The 16,423-nt window shown below is 42.5% G+C and overlaps 1 protein-coding gene across 1 annotated transcript in view; it reads left to right on the top strand.

Moving 5' to 3' along the window:
• LOC140194062 (uncharacterized) overlaps positions 1-13,102 on the top strand; it is a 121,232-nt gene extending 108,130 nt beyond the window's left edge. The window contains exons 10-11 of the mRNA XM_072251451.1: positions 12,520-12,653; positions 13,015-13,102. Coding sequence (XP_072107552.1) covers positions 12,520-12,653; positions 13,015-13,102 — 222 coding nt within the window. The remainder of the gene's footprint in view (positions 1-12,519; positions 12,654-13,014) is intronic.
• The last annotated feature ends 3,321 nt before the right edge of the window (positions 13,103-16,423 follow it).

Below are 16,423 nucleotides of genomic sequence, written 5' to 3' on the forward strand. Positions count from 1 at the left end.
TTATCACTATGGATTAACAACCATGGTCAATCACCCATTGTTTAAGTCTGACCTCAAGTGATACGATCAATAAAGGGCAAAGTTATGAATTCGTTATAGCTCAGGCAAAACCTGACTTTCAGCCTGAAGTTGCATAAAGTGGGGCAGAGATATCTCAGTTGGGCCATGGGCTAGAGAAATGCAGTCAAGACAATTTGAAAGGGCAGATTCTGAGTCTTACCCCATTGAATGCTAAACTCCAATTCACAGGAAATGCATCACTGCATGATTACAGTATAGGAATCATAGTAGCTAACACTATACTACAGTAGCAATTGGCAATAATGCGTGGGCTGAGCCCAGAAATAGCACGATTTCTTCAGTCCAAATTTCTCATGATATGCCAAAGACAGAAGTGTCACATTGCTTTTCAACAGCTGTTATACACCTCGAGCAAAGTTTCAGAGAACAGTGGGTTGGCAAGAGATGAGGTGATCATGTAATCAATTATGAGGCACCGAGGATCAGATACTTACAGTAAGTAATTAATTTCTTAGATTAAGCCTGTAATCTCTCAGTTGCCCCTTTATTACCAAGTGCCCACCAACCATCCCCTTTATCTTTATTTACCCCTTAGACACTCCCATCACCCCTGGAGTGGGGGAGGGAGGGGACATGAAATCATCCACTTTGGGTCCTTCTGTTGCAGAGGAAGAGCTATAGCGATTGGAGGATTACCCCAGTGCTACTCTGTAGTGAACAGACACAGGCAAAATGGCTAATTTGATGCTATTACCTCATCAATTTCATTCACCTATTATTACTAATTAACAGCTTTTATTCTTGGTTAAATATTATAAGCACTAGAGGTCTCCTTTGTATGAACTAAGATGGAAGGTCATTACGCTTAATTAAACCTCAGTGTGTGTGTGATTTAACTATTTGAGAAGTCATACAGGAGTAACGTAGATCAGCTGGTTGAGTGGTGTTGGAACAACAATCTTTCATTCAATGTCAGTAAGACTAAAGAGCTGATGTGGACTTCAGGAAGGGGAAGGCAAGGGAAGACACATTAGTCCACATTAAGGGATCAGAAATGGAAAGGGCGAGCAGTTTCAAGTTCCTGGGTGTCAACATCTCTGAAGACCCATCCTGGGTCCAACGTATTGATACAACTACACAGAAGACACGACCATGGCTATATTTCATTTGGAGTTTGAGCAGACTTGGTATGTAATAAAAGACTTTCAAATTTCTACAGATGTACTGTGAAGAACATTCTAACTGGTTGTATCACCATCTGGTATGCAGGGATTACTGCACAAGATCAGAAAAAGCTGCAGGAAGTTGCAAACTTAGCCTACTCTATCATGGGCATGAGCCTCCTCGGCATCGAGAACATCTTCAAAAGGTGGTGCCTCAGAAAGGAAGCATCCATCATTAAGGAACATCATTACCCCATTTTCATTTCTACCACCAAGAAGGAAGCACAGGAGCCTGAAAACATCCACTCAACATTTTGGGAATAGTTTTTTTATTTATTGAGATACAGCATGGAACAGGCCGTCCTGGACCTTCAAACCACGCTTCCCTGCAGTCCCCCAATTTAATCTGAGTCTATCACAGGACAATTTACAAAGACAGATTAACCTAACAACTGGTACATTTTTGGAATGTGGAAGGAAACCGGAGCACCCGGACTAATCCCATGCAGTCACAGGGAGAACGTACAAACTCCTTACAGGCAGTGGCGGGAATTGAACCCAGGTCATCTGTACTGTAAAGCGTTATGCTAACCACTACGCTACTGTGCCATCAGATTTCTGAAGCGCCAATGAACTCATCTCCACTCCCACCCTATTTTTCTTTCTTGATCTCTTTTTGCACCACTTATTTGATATGTATTTATAATTTCTTATTTTAGTTTGTTTTTAATAGGTATTGCAAGGTACAGTTGCTGCAAAAGAACAAATTTCATGACATGTGCCAGTGATATTAAACTTGATACTGCTCCTTTCTATAACTGTTAACCCCCTTACCAATCAAGAGTCTATCAATTTCAGCTTTAAACACACCCATGAGCATGAGCATACATTTCTTGAAATTGCACTTCCCCATGAACTTTTCATGGACTTTTATGAGACATACTCCTGTCAATGAACCAAAAAGACCATGCAACTCCATTTAGAGTGTATTTAGATAAAAAAAGGAAATAAAAGCCACTTCCTAACCAAACAGATTAAAGAACTGATGATGTCTATCACAGTTTGAACCAGTTAGAAGAGTGTACGAGGGGTGGATTGATAAGTTCGTGGCCTAAGGTAGAAGGAGTTAATTTTAGAAAACCTAGCACATATATTTTTCAACATAGTCCCCTCCTACATTTACACACTTAGTCCAGTGGTCGGAGCATACGGATCCCTTCTTTGTAGAAGTCGGCGACTTGGACCTCCAGAAAGTGGTCCACAGCAGGGGTGATTGATAAGTTTGTGGCCTAAGGGAAAAAGAGATGAGTTATACAGCTCTCATTACATGCACCTGCAGTTCAGCTCTTTGAGTGATTATGCAGAAAGTTTGAAGTTAATAACTCATCTCCTTCTACCTTAAGCCACAAACTTATCAATCACCCCTGCTGTGGACCACTCTCTGGAGGTCCAAGTCGCCGACTTCTACAAAGAAGGGATCCGTACGCTCCACGACCGCTGGGCTAAATGTGTAAATGTAGGAGGGGACTATGTTGAAAAGTGTATGTGCTAGGTTTTCTAAAATTGACTCCTTCTACCTTAGGCCACGAACTTATCAATCACCCCTCCTATTTAATGTCATCAGGAAAGGGTGCAAAAGAAACTGTCAAAATGAGAAAGAAAAATAATATAAAACAAGTATAATTAAACATATCTCCAATAATAAAGCTTGTGGGACATTCTGTACTTGTCTAAAGTTAACTTTTAGAGGGTATGTGGCTCTTTTTAAGACTTATCACATGTGCACTGGAAGTTACTCTTCCTAACGTGATTATTTTACATGGTATAGGAACTTCATGTCATCTAGTGTGTGTGGTTGGTGATTTAGATAGTTGGAAGCCTATTTCTGTATATTTTCAGAGCAGCACATCATCTCAATTCTTGAATTCCATGTTTAAGTAAACAGATATCAGCATGGGAAGTTCCTGCAAGATTTTCACATAAATTTTGCCAAATTCTGTAACTGCATCCTTATCTTTAGAAAAATAACCAGCCAGTATCTGCAGTTCCATCTTACTGTGGGATCTAACTGCATACAAATTAAACTCATAGGGAGGCACACTACAGAAACAGGCTATTCAGCCACCGTCTATTCTGACTATAAATTTAGATTATGAGGACACGCAATCCTCTTTTATTGTCATTTAGTAATGCATGCATTAAGAAATGATACAATTTGTTCCTCCAGAATGATATCACAGAAACACAAGACAAACCAAGACTAAAAAAACTGACAAAAACCACATAATTATAACATATAGTTACAACATTGCAAAGCAATACCGTAATTTGATGAAGAACAGACCATGGGCACAGTAAAAAAAAGTCTCAAAGTCTCTCGAGAGTCCCATCATCTCATGCAGACAGTTGAAGGGAGAAACTCTCCCTACCATGAGCTTTCAGCGCCGCAAACTTGCCGATGCAGCATCCTGGAAGCACCCGACCACAGTCCGACTCTGAGTCCATCTGAAAACTTCGAACCTCCGACCAGCCCTCCGACACCAAGCACTGAGCATCATCTCTGCCGAGCATTTCGACCCCGGCCCCGGCAACCAAGCAACAGGCAAAGCCGAGGATTTAGGGCCTTCCCCTCCGGAGACTCTCGATCGCACAGTAGCAGCGGCAGTGAAGCAGGCATTTCAGAAATTTCTCCAGATATTCCTTCGTGCTTCTTCACGTCCGTCTCCATCAAATCAGGATTGTGCATGGCATTCTACTTCACAAATACGATATCATTCGGAGTGGCCGCGTGTGCTGCGTCACGCTGCCATCTTCTCCTCTCTGTATGTTTATTTATTTGGAAATACAGTGCAGAATAGGCCCTTCCAACCCTTCGAGCTGCATCATCCAGGACAATTACAGTGACCAACCAGTATGCCTTTGGACAGAGCACCCGGAGGAAACCCATACTGTCACAGGAGAACGTACAAACTGCTTACAGGCAGCAGCGGGAACGGAACCTGGGTCGCTAGTACTTGTTGTGGTACTTAATAGTGTTATTCCTATGCACTAAGTTCGCCAATCCCACATGGGAGGAGTTCACATATTGTACGAGCAGCATTGTTAATAATGTTCAGTTGAATAGCCTGCATACTGGCCTCCTGGTGTGTGCTCTACACTTTCCCTCAATATTGAACACACCAGTCCTGTGAAGCATTGTGCTAACCACTACACTTCCATGACTATCATAACTATCTCAGGAGTACTTGCATCACACCTTCAAACTTCAAAATAAATAAATTAAATATAGATAAGATCATATTTTTGATTTTATTTTTTTAAAAAGGCAAACTAGGATGATCTTTCTGTGGATGAAAAGCAGTTTTAGATACCAGTGCCTAATGCATGCATGAGTTTTGACCTGCTATTATTCTCCCAGTTGACCCTATTGGAGTCAATAGGATCAGTTAATGGAAGGACCCAAAGATGGAGTGAGGAGTCAAATTGATACTTGTGTATGTGAGTAGCACTGGTAACCACTGTTCTCATGTCAACAAAATTATCTTTGGACAGGGGTGTTGGAGGTAGCTGCTTTTTTTAAAACAGAGTGGTAAATGCTTGGAATGCACTTCCAGGATTGTAGGCTAATACTAGGCTGGTTGTGGTAAACCATATATATGTTGTAGCTGGGTTACCTGTCTGGACACGCCCATCTGCTGACTGCTCCTGTGGCTCCTCCCACAGACCCCTGAATAAAGGCCATTGAGCCATTGCTCCTCCTCCTCAGTCCAGGAGCAGACACTGAGCATGCTGGAGGTCACATTTTACTGCTAGTAAAAGCCTTTCAGTATTTACTCTACCTCCAGTCTTTTGGAGTTATTGATGGTGCATCACTGGTACAACAGGGCCATGTGAAACCCAAGTGGTTCAGCAGATGCTGGAAATCCAGAGCAACACACACAAAATGCTGGAGGAACTCAGCAGGTCAGGCAGCATCTATGGAAATGAATATACAGTTGACGTTTCGGGCTAAGGCCCATCAAAAGGACTAGAAAGAAAGGGGAGACTCCAGGATAAGAAGGTGTGGGGAAGGGTAGGAGTACAAGCTGGAAGGTGATGTATGGAGCCAGATGGGAAGGGGAAGGGTATGAAGTAAGATGCTGGGAGGTGATAGGTAGAAAAGGACTGGAGAAGGAATATGATAGGGAGTGGGTGATGGGAGAAAGCGAAGGAGGATGGGCAGCAGGACATTTAAAAGACTCTAGGATAGACACATAGATGTAGGATAAATTCAGCAGGCCAGGCAGCACCTATGGAAAAGAGTACAGTTGACGTTTTGGGCTGAGATCCTTCAGCAGGACTTTTATGAATTTCTAGCAACTGCAGATTTTCTCTTGTTTGTGACATAGGATAAATGGAGGGTTATGAGCTGTGCAGGAGAGAAGAACTAGATTGATGGTGGAGGAGGTTTGTATAGGTCGGCAGAACATTGTGGGCCAAAGGGCCTATACTGTGCTACACTGTTCTACTGTATCTTCTATCATTTATACTTCATAAGCTTGCTTTCCCTTTCCTCTAAAGTACTTCAACTGCTCTTTTCAAACTACTTCTTCATTGCTGCCCTAAACACCAGTGGCGTAACGGGCAATGAAGGTTCCCCATCTCTGGCAGTGTTCAGGGCTTTCTTCATCATGTCTGTAGTTTTCTCTTGCTTTCCACCACTGTCAGTCACACAGGCCCTGGGTGGAGACTCAGGAATACCATCGCACTCAGATATAGAAGGATTCTTCATCGCTGTTTCCATAACAGTTTTGTTTTATTAATCAGGGTTGTTAGCCCTGAGCTGAATCCCAGAACCGGGAGGAAAGGTGGACCACTATTCGCCTGGCATCTACTCTTTGATCTGTTTGGAATGGGTGACCCTGTGAAGAGCCTGTCACTCCAGCCAACATATCTCTCTGGGTCATTGAAGCACACAAGCCTCTAGACCCAAGACAAGGTTGTGGTCCTCTTGGAGGTCTTTTCATACATCAGAATAATTTTACAAATAATATTTTGAACAGAAAACAAAGTCTGTGCTGTACAATTGTTGGCTTGTTATTTACAATTGATATTTTTCAGTATTTTTCCATTTGGAAGCTGAAACATGTCAATCTGTAGTCTGGGGTTCTCTCACCTCCTGCTTACAGTCAATACATGTGAAGGTCTAAAATTCAGCTTTGGCTTTAAACTGGAATATTTCTCTACAGAATTATAAAGGACTATATTGTAGCAACACAGTGAAAACTGGTGACTTTATTTATATATTTTTTAACATTAAAATGAACTGAGACATTAATGTAAATTGAATTGACTTTATTACTTTCATCCTTCATATACATGTGGAGTAAAAATCTTTACGTTACGTCTCCATCTAAATGTTAAATGTGCAATTTATAGTAATTTATAGTACATATTATGTACAACAGGATAGTCAATATAACATAGAAATACAGTTACATCAGCATGAATTAATCAGTCTGATGACCTGGTGAAAGAAGCTGTCCTGGAGCCTGTTGGTCCTGGCTTTTATGCTACGGTACCGTTTCCTGGATGGTAGCAGCTGGAACGGTTTGTGGTTGGGGTGACTCGGGTCCTCAATGAACCTTCGGGCCCATTTTACACACCTGTCTTTGTAAATGTCCTAAATAGTGGGAAGTTTACATCTACAGATATGCTGGGCTGTCCACACCACTCTCTGCAGAGACCTGCTATTGAGGGAAGTACAGTTCCCATAGCAGGCAGTGATGCAGCCAGTCAGGATGCTCTCAGTCGTGCCCCGATAGAAAGAGATTGGGGGCCCATACCAAACTTCTTCAACCGTCTGAGGTGAAAGAGGCGCTGTTATGCCTTTTCCACCACTCAGCTGGCAGGTACAAACCATGTGAGATCCTCAGCGATGGTTATGCCAGGAACATAAAGCTGTTTACCCTCTCAACCCCAGATCCATTGATGTCAGTAGGGTTAGCCTGTCTCCATTCCTCCTGTTGTCCACAATCAGCTCCTTTGTTTTTGCGACATTGAGGGAGAGATTGTTTTCTTGACACCACTGTGTCAGGGTGATGACTTCTTCTCTGTAGACTGCCTCATTATTATTTGAGATTTGACCAATCAGTGTAGTGTCATCAGCAAATTTAATTAGCAGATTGGAACTTTGGGTGGCGACACAGTTGTGGATATACGGACAGTAAAGGAGAGGGCGCAGTACACAGCCCAGAGGGGCATCTGTATTGAGGGTCAGAGGGGCAGAGGTGAAGGAGCCCACTCTTACTACCTGCTGGCAGGAAGTTCAGGATCCAGCTACACAAGGCAGGGTGAAGGCCAAAGTCTCCGAGCTTCTTGTCGAGCCTGGAGGGAATTATGGTGTTGAATGCTGAACTGTAGTCCAAGAACAGCTTTTTCACATAGCATCCCCTTTCTCCAAATGCGTAAGGATGGTACGTAGAGCAGTGGGTATTGCGTCATCTGTCGATCAGTTGTGTTGGTAGGTGAATTGTAGGGGGTCCAGTGTGGGTGGCAGCATGCTGCAGATGTAGTCCTTGACCAGCATCTCAAAGCATTTGCTTATTATTGAGGTGATTGCAACAGGACACCAGTCATTCAGACATGTTACCTTGGTCTTTTTAGATACTGGAACAATGGTGGATGTTTTGAAGCAGGAGAGCACTCTACACTGGGAGAAGGAGAGATTATAAGCATCCACTGCAATGCATTTCCAAATCCTTGGGGTCTCAGTGATGTAGGTGGCATATTGAAATGCACAAATGTGTGATTTCTGTGCATTATCATAAATATGCAAGGAGTTTGTGAGGAATTTCTGTCTTTGGTGTTGGATTCCTGGTTTAGTGTGATAGTTATATAGTACAGAAAATGCCAACTCAGATTCTCCATGCCAACCTGAGCCAGTCCCACTTGCATACATTTGGCCCAAATCCCTATTAACCTTGCTGGCAGGAAAGAAATTGTTCACATTTTAGGTCAAAACCCTGCACCAATGTTACTATACGTGGGTTATGGCCAAAGAATGACTGGTGTTGCTTAGAACTATCGTGCAATTATGTTTATTAAGTGCGTCAAACATTCAAACTTCCAAAACTTAGCGAAAATATTGAGAAGAAATCTGCCAATATTTACAAAATGCTACTTACCAGAAAGCACAACAACAGCTCTGAACTATTTTGTCCAATCTGAACTCGAGTGGCTCCAATTTCTCTCTCTGCAACCAAGAGCAATGAGCCCCACCCACCAGGCACCAGGGCGTACCCTCAAAATTAACTGAAGACTGCACATGAATTAGAATATGATGCACCCCACAACATAGCTATAATCGTATTACAAAATAAACTGACGTATCTGCCTTAAGTACAGTATACAAACAACATTGTTACGTACCCCGTAACTGGGTTGTCAAACCAGCAGAAATGGAACACTCGTTGGAGTCTGTGGTTACTAGCAACTAATAAAGTTTTATTAACAAAAATAAGTAATACAGTACACTAACCGCAAGGATATAAATGTAACAGGTTAGCAATGACCGTATACACATATACACAGAAATAGGGTAATAGGAATCAACCAAGCTCTATCGCAGTCTAGGGGTAAAATGATCAGTCTTAAGGTGAAGCAGAGTTCAGTTCAGTCTAGTGTAGTTCGAAGTAATTGCTGTTGTTGTACCATTGGAGAGAGAGTGAGAGATACAGTTGAGGTTTCAGGCAAACCTTTCGATGCTTTCTGATCCCGCTGTGGTCACCGACTGTGACCCCTCCGTTCCGGATGTGACCGTTCTTCAGTGGTGAACCCGGCACCCAGGCAAGGGCGGACACACAACAGGTCTCCACTGGTCGTACCTTTACACCCTGTGAGCCTCTGACCGATTCGCGCGAATCGGCCTTCCAAGCTCCCACCAGCTTGTGGGGCACAATGCTCCTTCCAGGGTCTCGTGGCGTGTGTCTCATGCCTTAGCAAACCTGCTATTTTTATCCCCCTGATGGGGTATCACCTGTCCATCAAACTTCACACTTCCTATTGTCTCAGCAGGATTGTTATTGAACAGTTCAGGTTCAAAGCAAACTGTCTGTGGCAGACGCCAACATCTGAATTATGTGTCTCTCTCTCTCGTTATCCCTCTCATTAACATCATCCGTTCTGCAGCTCTGCTTGGCTTCACACATGACAACATATATACATTTACACACCCCATTACTAAAGAAATGGAGCATTCTGAAGTGTATGGCAGGAAAGGCACCATAAAGCCAACTCATTTTAAGAATATACCTACAAGGGGAAATGCTAACTTAGATCTAGTCCTGTGCAATGAGACAGGCAAGATTAGCGATCTTGTAGTTAGGGATCCTCTTGGAAAGAGTGATCATAGTATGACTGAATTTTGCATACAAATGGAGGATGATCTAAAACTAGTGCATTATGCTTGAACAAGGGAGACTACAACAGGATGAGGGAGGAGTTGGCTAATGTGGATTGGGAACGTAAGCTATTTGGTAGGACAGTTGAGGAACAGTGGAATACTTTCAAAGAGATTTTTCACAGTGTTCAACAAAAGTATATTCCGGTCAAAAATAAGGACATTAAGTGTGGGGAGAGCCATCCATGGTAGCTTGGAAGAGGCCTTTGAAAGGAAGCTCTCCAAGTACGCAGGACTGGTCAGCAACTGTCAGCAGGCTGGATGGAGAGCGAGGTGTCTCCCAGTGGAGGTTAGTTGTAGGGGATTCGTAGCCCGTTCTTTAGTTAGAGCCTTCAGCATTTTGGGCATCGAGGGAGAGAGGAAGAGGAGAGCCATCCGCAGTACCACCGATGCGGCAGACAGGGCCTCAAGATGGCTGTGGCTCAAAAGAGGGGAGCCATGGAGTCATAAGTAGCTAGCCATCTGGACACAAGCTGGGGTCTGATCAGCCCTGGCTGGGTCACCTGGAGGAGGGTGTATGATGTTGAAAGACCTGAAACACTCGATGACTCCAGGAACATCACTGAAGATGTGTCCAGAAGCATCAGTAGATGTATGTACACAGTGTGGGGAGAGCCATCCATGGATAACTTAGGAAATAAAAGATAGTATCAAATTAAAATCTCGCGTACAAAGTCACAAAGAGTAGTGGGAGACTGGAGGATTGGGAAGACTTTAAAAAGCAACAAAGAACAACTAAACAAGAAATAAGGAAAGGGAAGATGGAGTATGAAAGTAAATTAGCACAAAATATAAAAACAGATAGCAAAAGTTTTTATAAATATATAAAGCGGAAGAGGATGGCTAAAGTCAATGTAGGTCTCTTGGAAGACAAGAAGGGGAAATTGATATTGGATGATAAGGAAATGGTTGAGGCATTGAACGACTATTTTGTGTTGGTCTTCATGGTGGAGGACACATCTAATAGGCCAAAGAATGATGTTATGGACGAAATGGGAGGTGAGGGCCTCGATAAAATCACTGTCAGTAAAGAGATAGTGATGAGCAAACTAGAGGGCCTGAAGGTAGATAAGTCCTCTGGTCCTGATGGGATGCATCTCAGGGTGCTGAGGGAATTGGCGGAGGTTATAGTAGATGCGTTGGTAATCATTTACCAAAATTCTCTAGACTCTGGGCGGGTCTCGGCGGATTGGAAGACAGCAAATGTCACGTCACTTTTTGAAAAAGGATGTAGTCAAAAGACGGGCAACTATAGGCCAGTTAGCTTAACATCTGTAGTCAGGAAAATGCTTGAACTTGTCATTAAGGAAGAAATAATGAAACATTTAGAAAAGAGTGGTTCCATTAGACAGATACAGCATGGATTCAGAAAGGGCAGGTCCTGTTTGACAAAGTTACTGGAGTTCTTTGAGGACATAATGAGTGCAGTGGATGGAGGGGAACAGGTGGATGTCGTATACTTGAATTTCCAGAAGGTGTTCGATAAGGTGCCGCACAAGAGACTTATAAATAAGATACAGATGCATGGAGTCGGAGGAAGTATATTGGCATGGATAGTGGATTGGTTAACCAATAGAAGGCAGAGAGTTGGTATAAATGGGTGTTTCTCCAGTTGGCAGTCAGTGGTGAGTGGGGTGCTGCAGGGGTCGGTGCTGATCCTGCAGCTGTTTACCATTTACATTGATGATTTGGAAGAGGGGACTGAGTGTAGCGTAGTAAAATTTGCCGATGACACTAAACTGAGTAGAAAAGCAAATTGTATAGAGGATGTGGAGAGTCTGCAGGGGATATAGATAGGTTAAGTGAGTGGGCCAAGGTCTGGCAGATGGAATCCAACGTTGGTAAATGCGAGATCATCCACTTTGGAAGGAATAATAGAAGAGCAGATTATTATTTAAATGATGAAAGATTGCAGCATGCTGTTGTGCAGAGGGACTTGTGAGCGCTTGTTCATGAATCGCAAAAAGTCGGCTTGCAGGTACAACAGGTTATTAAGAAGGCAAATGGAACGTTGGCCCTCATTGCTAGAGGGATTGAATTCAAGAGCAGGAGGTCATGCTGCAACTATACAGGGTACTGGTGAGGCTGCACCTGGAGTACTACATGCAGTTCTGGTCTCCATACTTGAGGAAGGATATACTGGCTTTGGAAGCAGTGCAGAGGAGGTTCACCAGGTTGATTCCAGGGATGAACAGGTTAACCTATGAGGAGAGATTGAGTCGCCTGGGACTATACTCTCTGGAATTCAGAAGGATGAGAGCGGATCTTATAGAAACATACAAAATTTTGAAAGGGATAGATAAGGTAGAAGTAGGAAAGTTGTTTCCATTGGTAGGTGAGACTAGAACTAGGGGACATTGCCTCAACATCCATGGGAGAAGATTTAGGACAGGGATGAGGAGAAACTATTTTTCCCAGAGTGTGGTGAATCTTTGGAGTTCTCTGCCCAGAGAAGCAGTTGAGGCTTCTTCACTAAATATATTTAAGATACAGTTTGATAGGTTTTCACATTGTAGGGGAATTAAGGGTTATGGGGAAAAGGCAGGTAGATGGAGCTGAGTTTACAGACGGATCAGCCATGATCTTATTGAATGGCAGGGTAGGCTCGATGGGCCGGATGGCCTAGTCTTGCTCCTATTTCTTATGTTCTTATGTAAAAAAGTACTTCGAAGACTCATCATCTCACTCGGCACGAAAAGGAAAAGACTGGGAACAAGCTATATCCTCCCACCAGCCGCACCTGAAAATGCTTCTTTTTACCCACTATAACTCCCCTGCTGTTATTACAGCTTTCCCCTAATCTGACTACATATCTGGTCCTCTGTGTCCCGGTAGCTCTATCGGTGGTCTACTGTGTAATCCCATCAAAGTAATTGCACCATTCTTATTTTTAAGTTTCCTCATCTACTCGGTGCTGAAGATGACTCACTTAAACTCTGGCTCAGTGTTTCTGTTGTGACTGAAAAGTCCCAAGTGGAGTCCACAGACAAGGTCACAGGTGGAGGGGCAGGAGGCTGGTGGGACGTTAGGTATGTTCTATCCCGTCAGCTGTTTATGCATGGCTTTTGTGTGTCCTGCCTCAGAAAAGGATTCAAAAGGAGGAATGAAAACAGAATTCTGCTCTGTTCTGCTTGGCAGAAAAATGCAGCACACGTCCTATGCTCACAGCAGTTTCTGTTTAATCTGTTGGGACATATTGCAATCTCTTATTATGTTAACTATATTACAAGCACAACCACACACCTTATTATGTCAACTGAGGTTGCTAACTGTTTGCCTGCAGAATCTGTCCTGTCCTCTCTTTTCTTTTCAGCTGTATACAGTCCTCCGCAGAGGCTATATCCCAGTGCTATTATTACACATGTTTTCATTTGCCGTGGTTTTTTGCAGCTGTACCCTACGTCTTAATGAACGCACAAACCGACCACCACTGTCCTCTCTGTTAAACAAGAAAAAGGGACTTATTGAATTTAAGTAATTACAGTTCTCCACTTGCAGTTGCCAAGCAACCTAAACTCTGAACAATTAGATTTGTAGCCCTCCCCAAAGACTGCTGGGATATTACCAGCAGTTAAGCAACAAGCTGGCCCAATAAAGGGAGCCCCAGGTGAATTCCTGAGATCAAAATAAAAGGAAAAGCCAGCTTTGCTTTACAATAGTTTAATTAGTCAGACAAAATTATTTCTGTACAGATCTAGAAAGATACTGTTAACCAGTATTTAAGTACTGTTTGATCAGTGGAGTGTTTATATAACAGTTCATGCAGCAAGCAGTCTAACATTACACAAGGTGCCGGACAGTTCAGTGATTACCTTTTCTCTGAGCACAAGCCACATCACTTGGCAAACTTTGAAGCACATCATATTGAATTGGAGCTTTCATTTCCAATGACATTCAGCTGTATTAGATTGTAAAATCCAATGATTCTTAATGATTGAGATAACTTTTGTATGCTTTCCCATTCCCAAATTCCATAGCTGTGCATGGTGAAGATTTCTGAGCTCTTCTTAATGTGATAGAGCAAAGTTATTGTAATCCAGGTCTGGGGCAGTCAAAGTTTGACCTTAGATATAATTTATCATCATTTGATTGAAACCACTGAAAATTCATTGTCCTCACACCCAATCACCACTACTTTATCACTTCTTGTCAGTCACCTTATATACAAACATTCCTGTACCTAGCATCAAGCTATGTAAATAAGCTATCTTGTATATTTATAATTATATATTGTGTTTTATTTTGTTTGGGCTGCATTAGATCCAAAGTAACTATTATTTCATTCTCCTTTACAGTTGTGTACTGGAAATGACATTAAACAATCTTGAATCTAAGGATACATGTCCCTCACTCAAATTTGGATTTTCTTCAAGATTAGCAATTTGGGTCCCACTTCTTCTCTCCCTTCTCCTACCCCTCCATTCTCTTAGAACTTGGAACATAGCACAGTAACACACCCTTCAGCCCATAATGTTGTGCCAAACTAATTAAATTAGTACCTCCATCATATTTGTCTCCACAACCAACCTAGGCAGCACTTTCCAGACACTCACAACTCTCAGTAATTATGAAAATTTGCCCACCCATCTCCTTTGTTTGAACTTGCTTCCTCTCATTCAATCCTGGGAAAAATATGCTGTCTGTCTACTCTTCCCAGGTCTCTCATAATCTTATAAACCTCTACCAGTTCTCCCCTCATCCTCCACCGTTTCAGTGAAAACAAACCAAATTTGTCCAACCTCTTTTAGCTCATGCCCTCTTATCCAAGTAGCATCCTGGTATATCTCATCCTCACCCTCTCCAAATCCTCATCGTCCTTCCTAGAAAGGGATGACCAGAACTGAATGCAACACTCCAGATGCAACCTTTATCAATCATCCTCATCAACTCAAAGACCTCAGTCGAGTCAGTAAGACATGACTTGCCCCACATAAAGCCATTAGTAATTAATCCATTGTTTTTCAAGTATTCATAAATCTTATTCCTATGAATACTCTCCAGTAATTTCCCTACCACTGACGTGAGACACACCAGTCTATAGTTTTCAGGATTTTCCATATTTCCCTTCTTGGGTAATGGAAGAATATTAGCTACTCACCAGTGCTTCAGGACCTCACCAATGGCTAGTGAGGACAGCGATATTGGTCAAGACCCTAGCAACCTCATCTCTTGGCCTTCTCAGTAATATTTGATATATCCCATCAGGCTCTGGGGACATCTACCTTCAGCCATGATGGAATGGTGGAGCAGACATGATGGGCCAAATGACCTTCTGCTGCTAGGTTTTATGGTCTTAATGATCTTTAAGGGACCTTACACTACCTCCTTCTATATCTCAAAATGCCCTACCCAATTAGCACTGATCTCCCTATCCTTCACAGTAAATATAGATACACATCACTACATCTTTTATATCCAATCACATATTTCATCCTTTAACCACAAGTGGTTCTACCTGCTCCCTAGTTAACCTCTCTCTGTTGATATATGTATAGAATGTTTTGGACCTCTCTTTAATCCTACCTGCCAAGGATTTTTCATCACCCCTTCTGACTTTCCTAGTTACCTTCTTCAATTCTTCTCTGGCTTCTTTATAATCCTCAAGGGCTCTGTTTGATTTTAGCTTTCTAAATCTTACAGACATTTCCTTTCTGTTAGTGACTAAATTCACCACCTCTTTCCACATTCAGAGTTCTCTTACCTTGCCATCCTTGTACTTCCTTCTGACTGGAACATGCCTGCCTTCTGCTTTGTGCTGTTGGTGAGATGTGGAATTGTCCAAAAACAGCTGTTCCCAATTACCTCTCCTGAGTTCCAACCAATTACTCTTGTAATTTGCCCTGCTCCATTTTAATACTGTCCCACAAGGTCCATACTTAGCCTTTTCTTTAGCTTTCTTAAAACTTGACAAATTGTGATCACTGTTCCCTAATTGTTCTCATATTGAATGGTAAAGCTCATTCCCCAACCCCAGGTCCACTAGGACCTTCCTTTTGTTGGACTATCTGCAGTACTATGCAAAAGTCTAAGGTAAATATATATAGCCAGGGTGTCCAAGACTTCTGCACAGTACTGTATTTGTCAAGGTGGAGCAGAAAGTGAGTTTGTACATCTGGTGGAAGCAAAAGTTATTGGGAATGGAAGGGTAGAGTACTGCAGGAGTGATGTGAGATAGGTGGCAGAGAAGGATGCCAGGGATTGGGAGGCAAGTGTGCTGACACACCCAGCCCTGAGATGCCAGGCAAAGGCATTTCATTCCAAACAATTGGTTTATTGATCAGTACAGAATGTATCTGTTTCCTGCTCCCTTCCCTCTCCCTTTCCCTTTTCCCAACCATGATTTCCCTCTCCCTGACCCTTCCCACTCTCAGTCCACATTAGAGACCCATATCAGAATCAGATTTATCATCACATCATGAAATTTGTTTTGTTTTGTGGCAGCAGTACAGTGCAATACATAAAATTACTACAGTACCGTGCAAAGTCTTATGCACCCTTGCTGTATATATGTGTCTAAGGCTTTTGCACAGTAATGTTCATACTGATTTAGGAAACACTCCTGGATGCACATAACAATTTCTGCCCCATCTAAACCCTTTGCACTAGGGAAGTCCCAGTCTATATTTGGGAAGCTGAAATTGCCCATTAAATCAGCCCTGTGTTTTTTTTTACATCTTTCCATTAACAGTCTGCATATCTGTATCTCAATGTCCCGATGGCTATTAGGGAACCTGTTGTTTAGAGCGATTGCACCTTTCTTATCTTTGCGTTTCCTCCTCCACTCGGTACTGAAGATGAC

The sequence above is a fragment of the Mobula birostris genome, chromosome 1 (genome assembly GCF_030028105.1).
Source record: "Mobula birostris isolate sMobBir1 chromosome 1, sMobBir1.hap1, whole genome shotgun sequence".
In the NCBI taxonomy this organism is placed as follows: Eukaryota; Metazoa; Chordata; class Chondrichthyes; order Myliobatiformes; family Myliobatidae; genus Mobula; species Mobula birostris.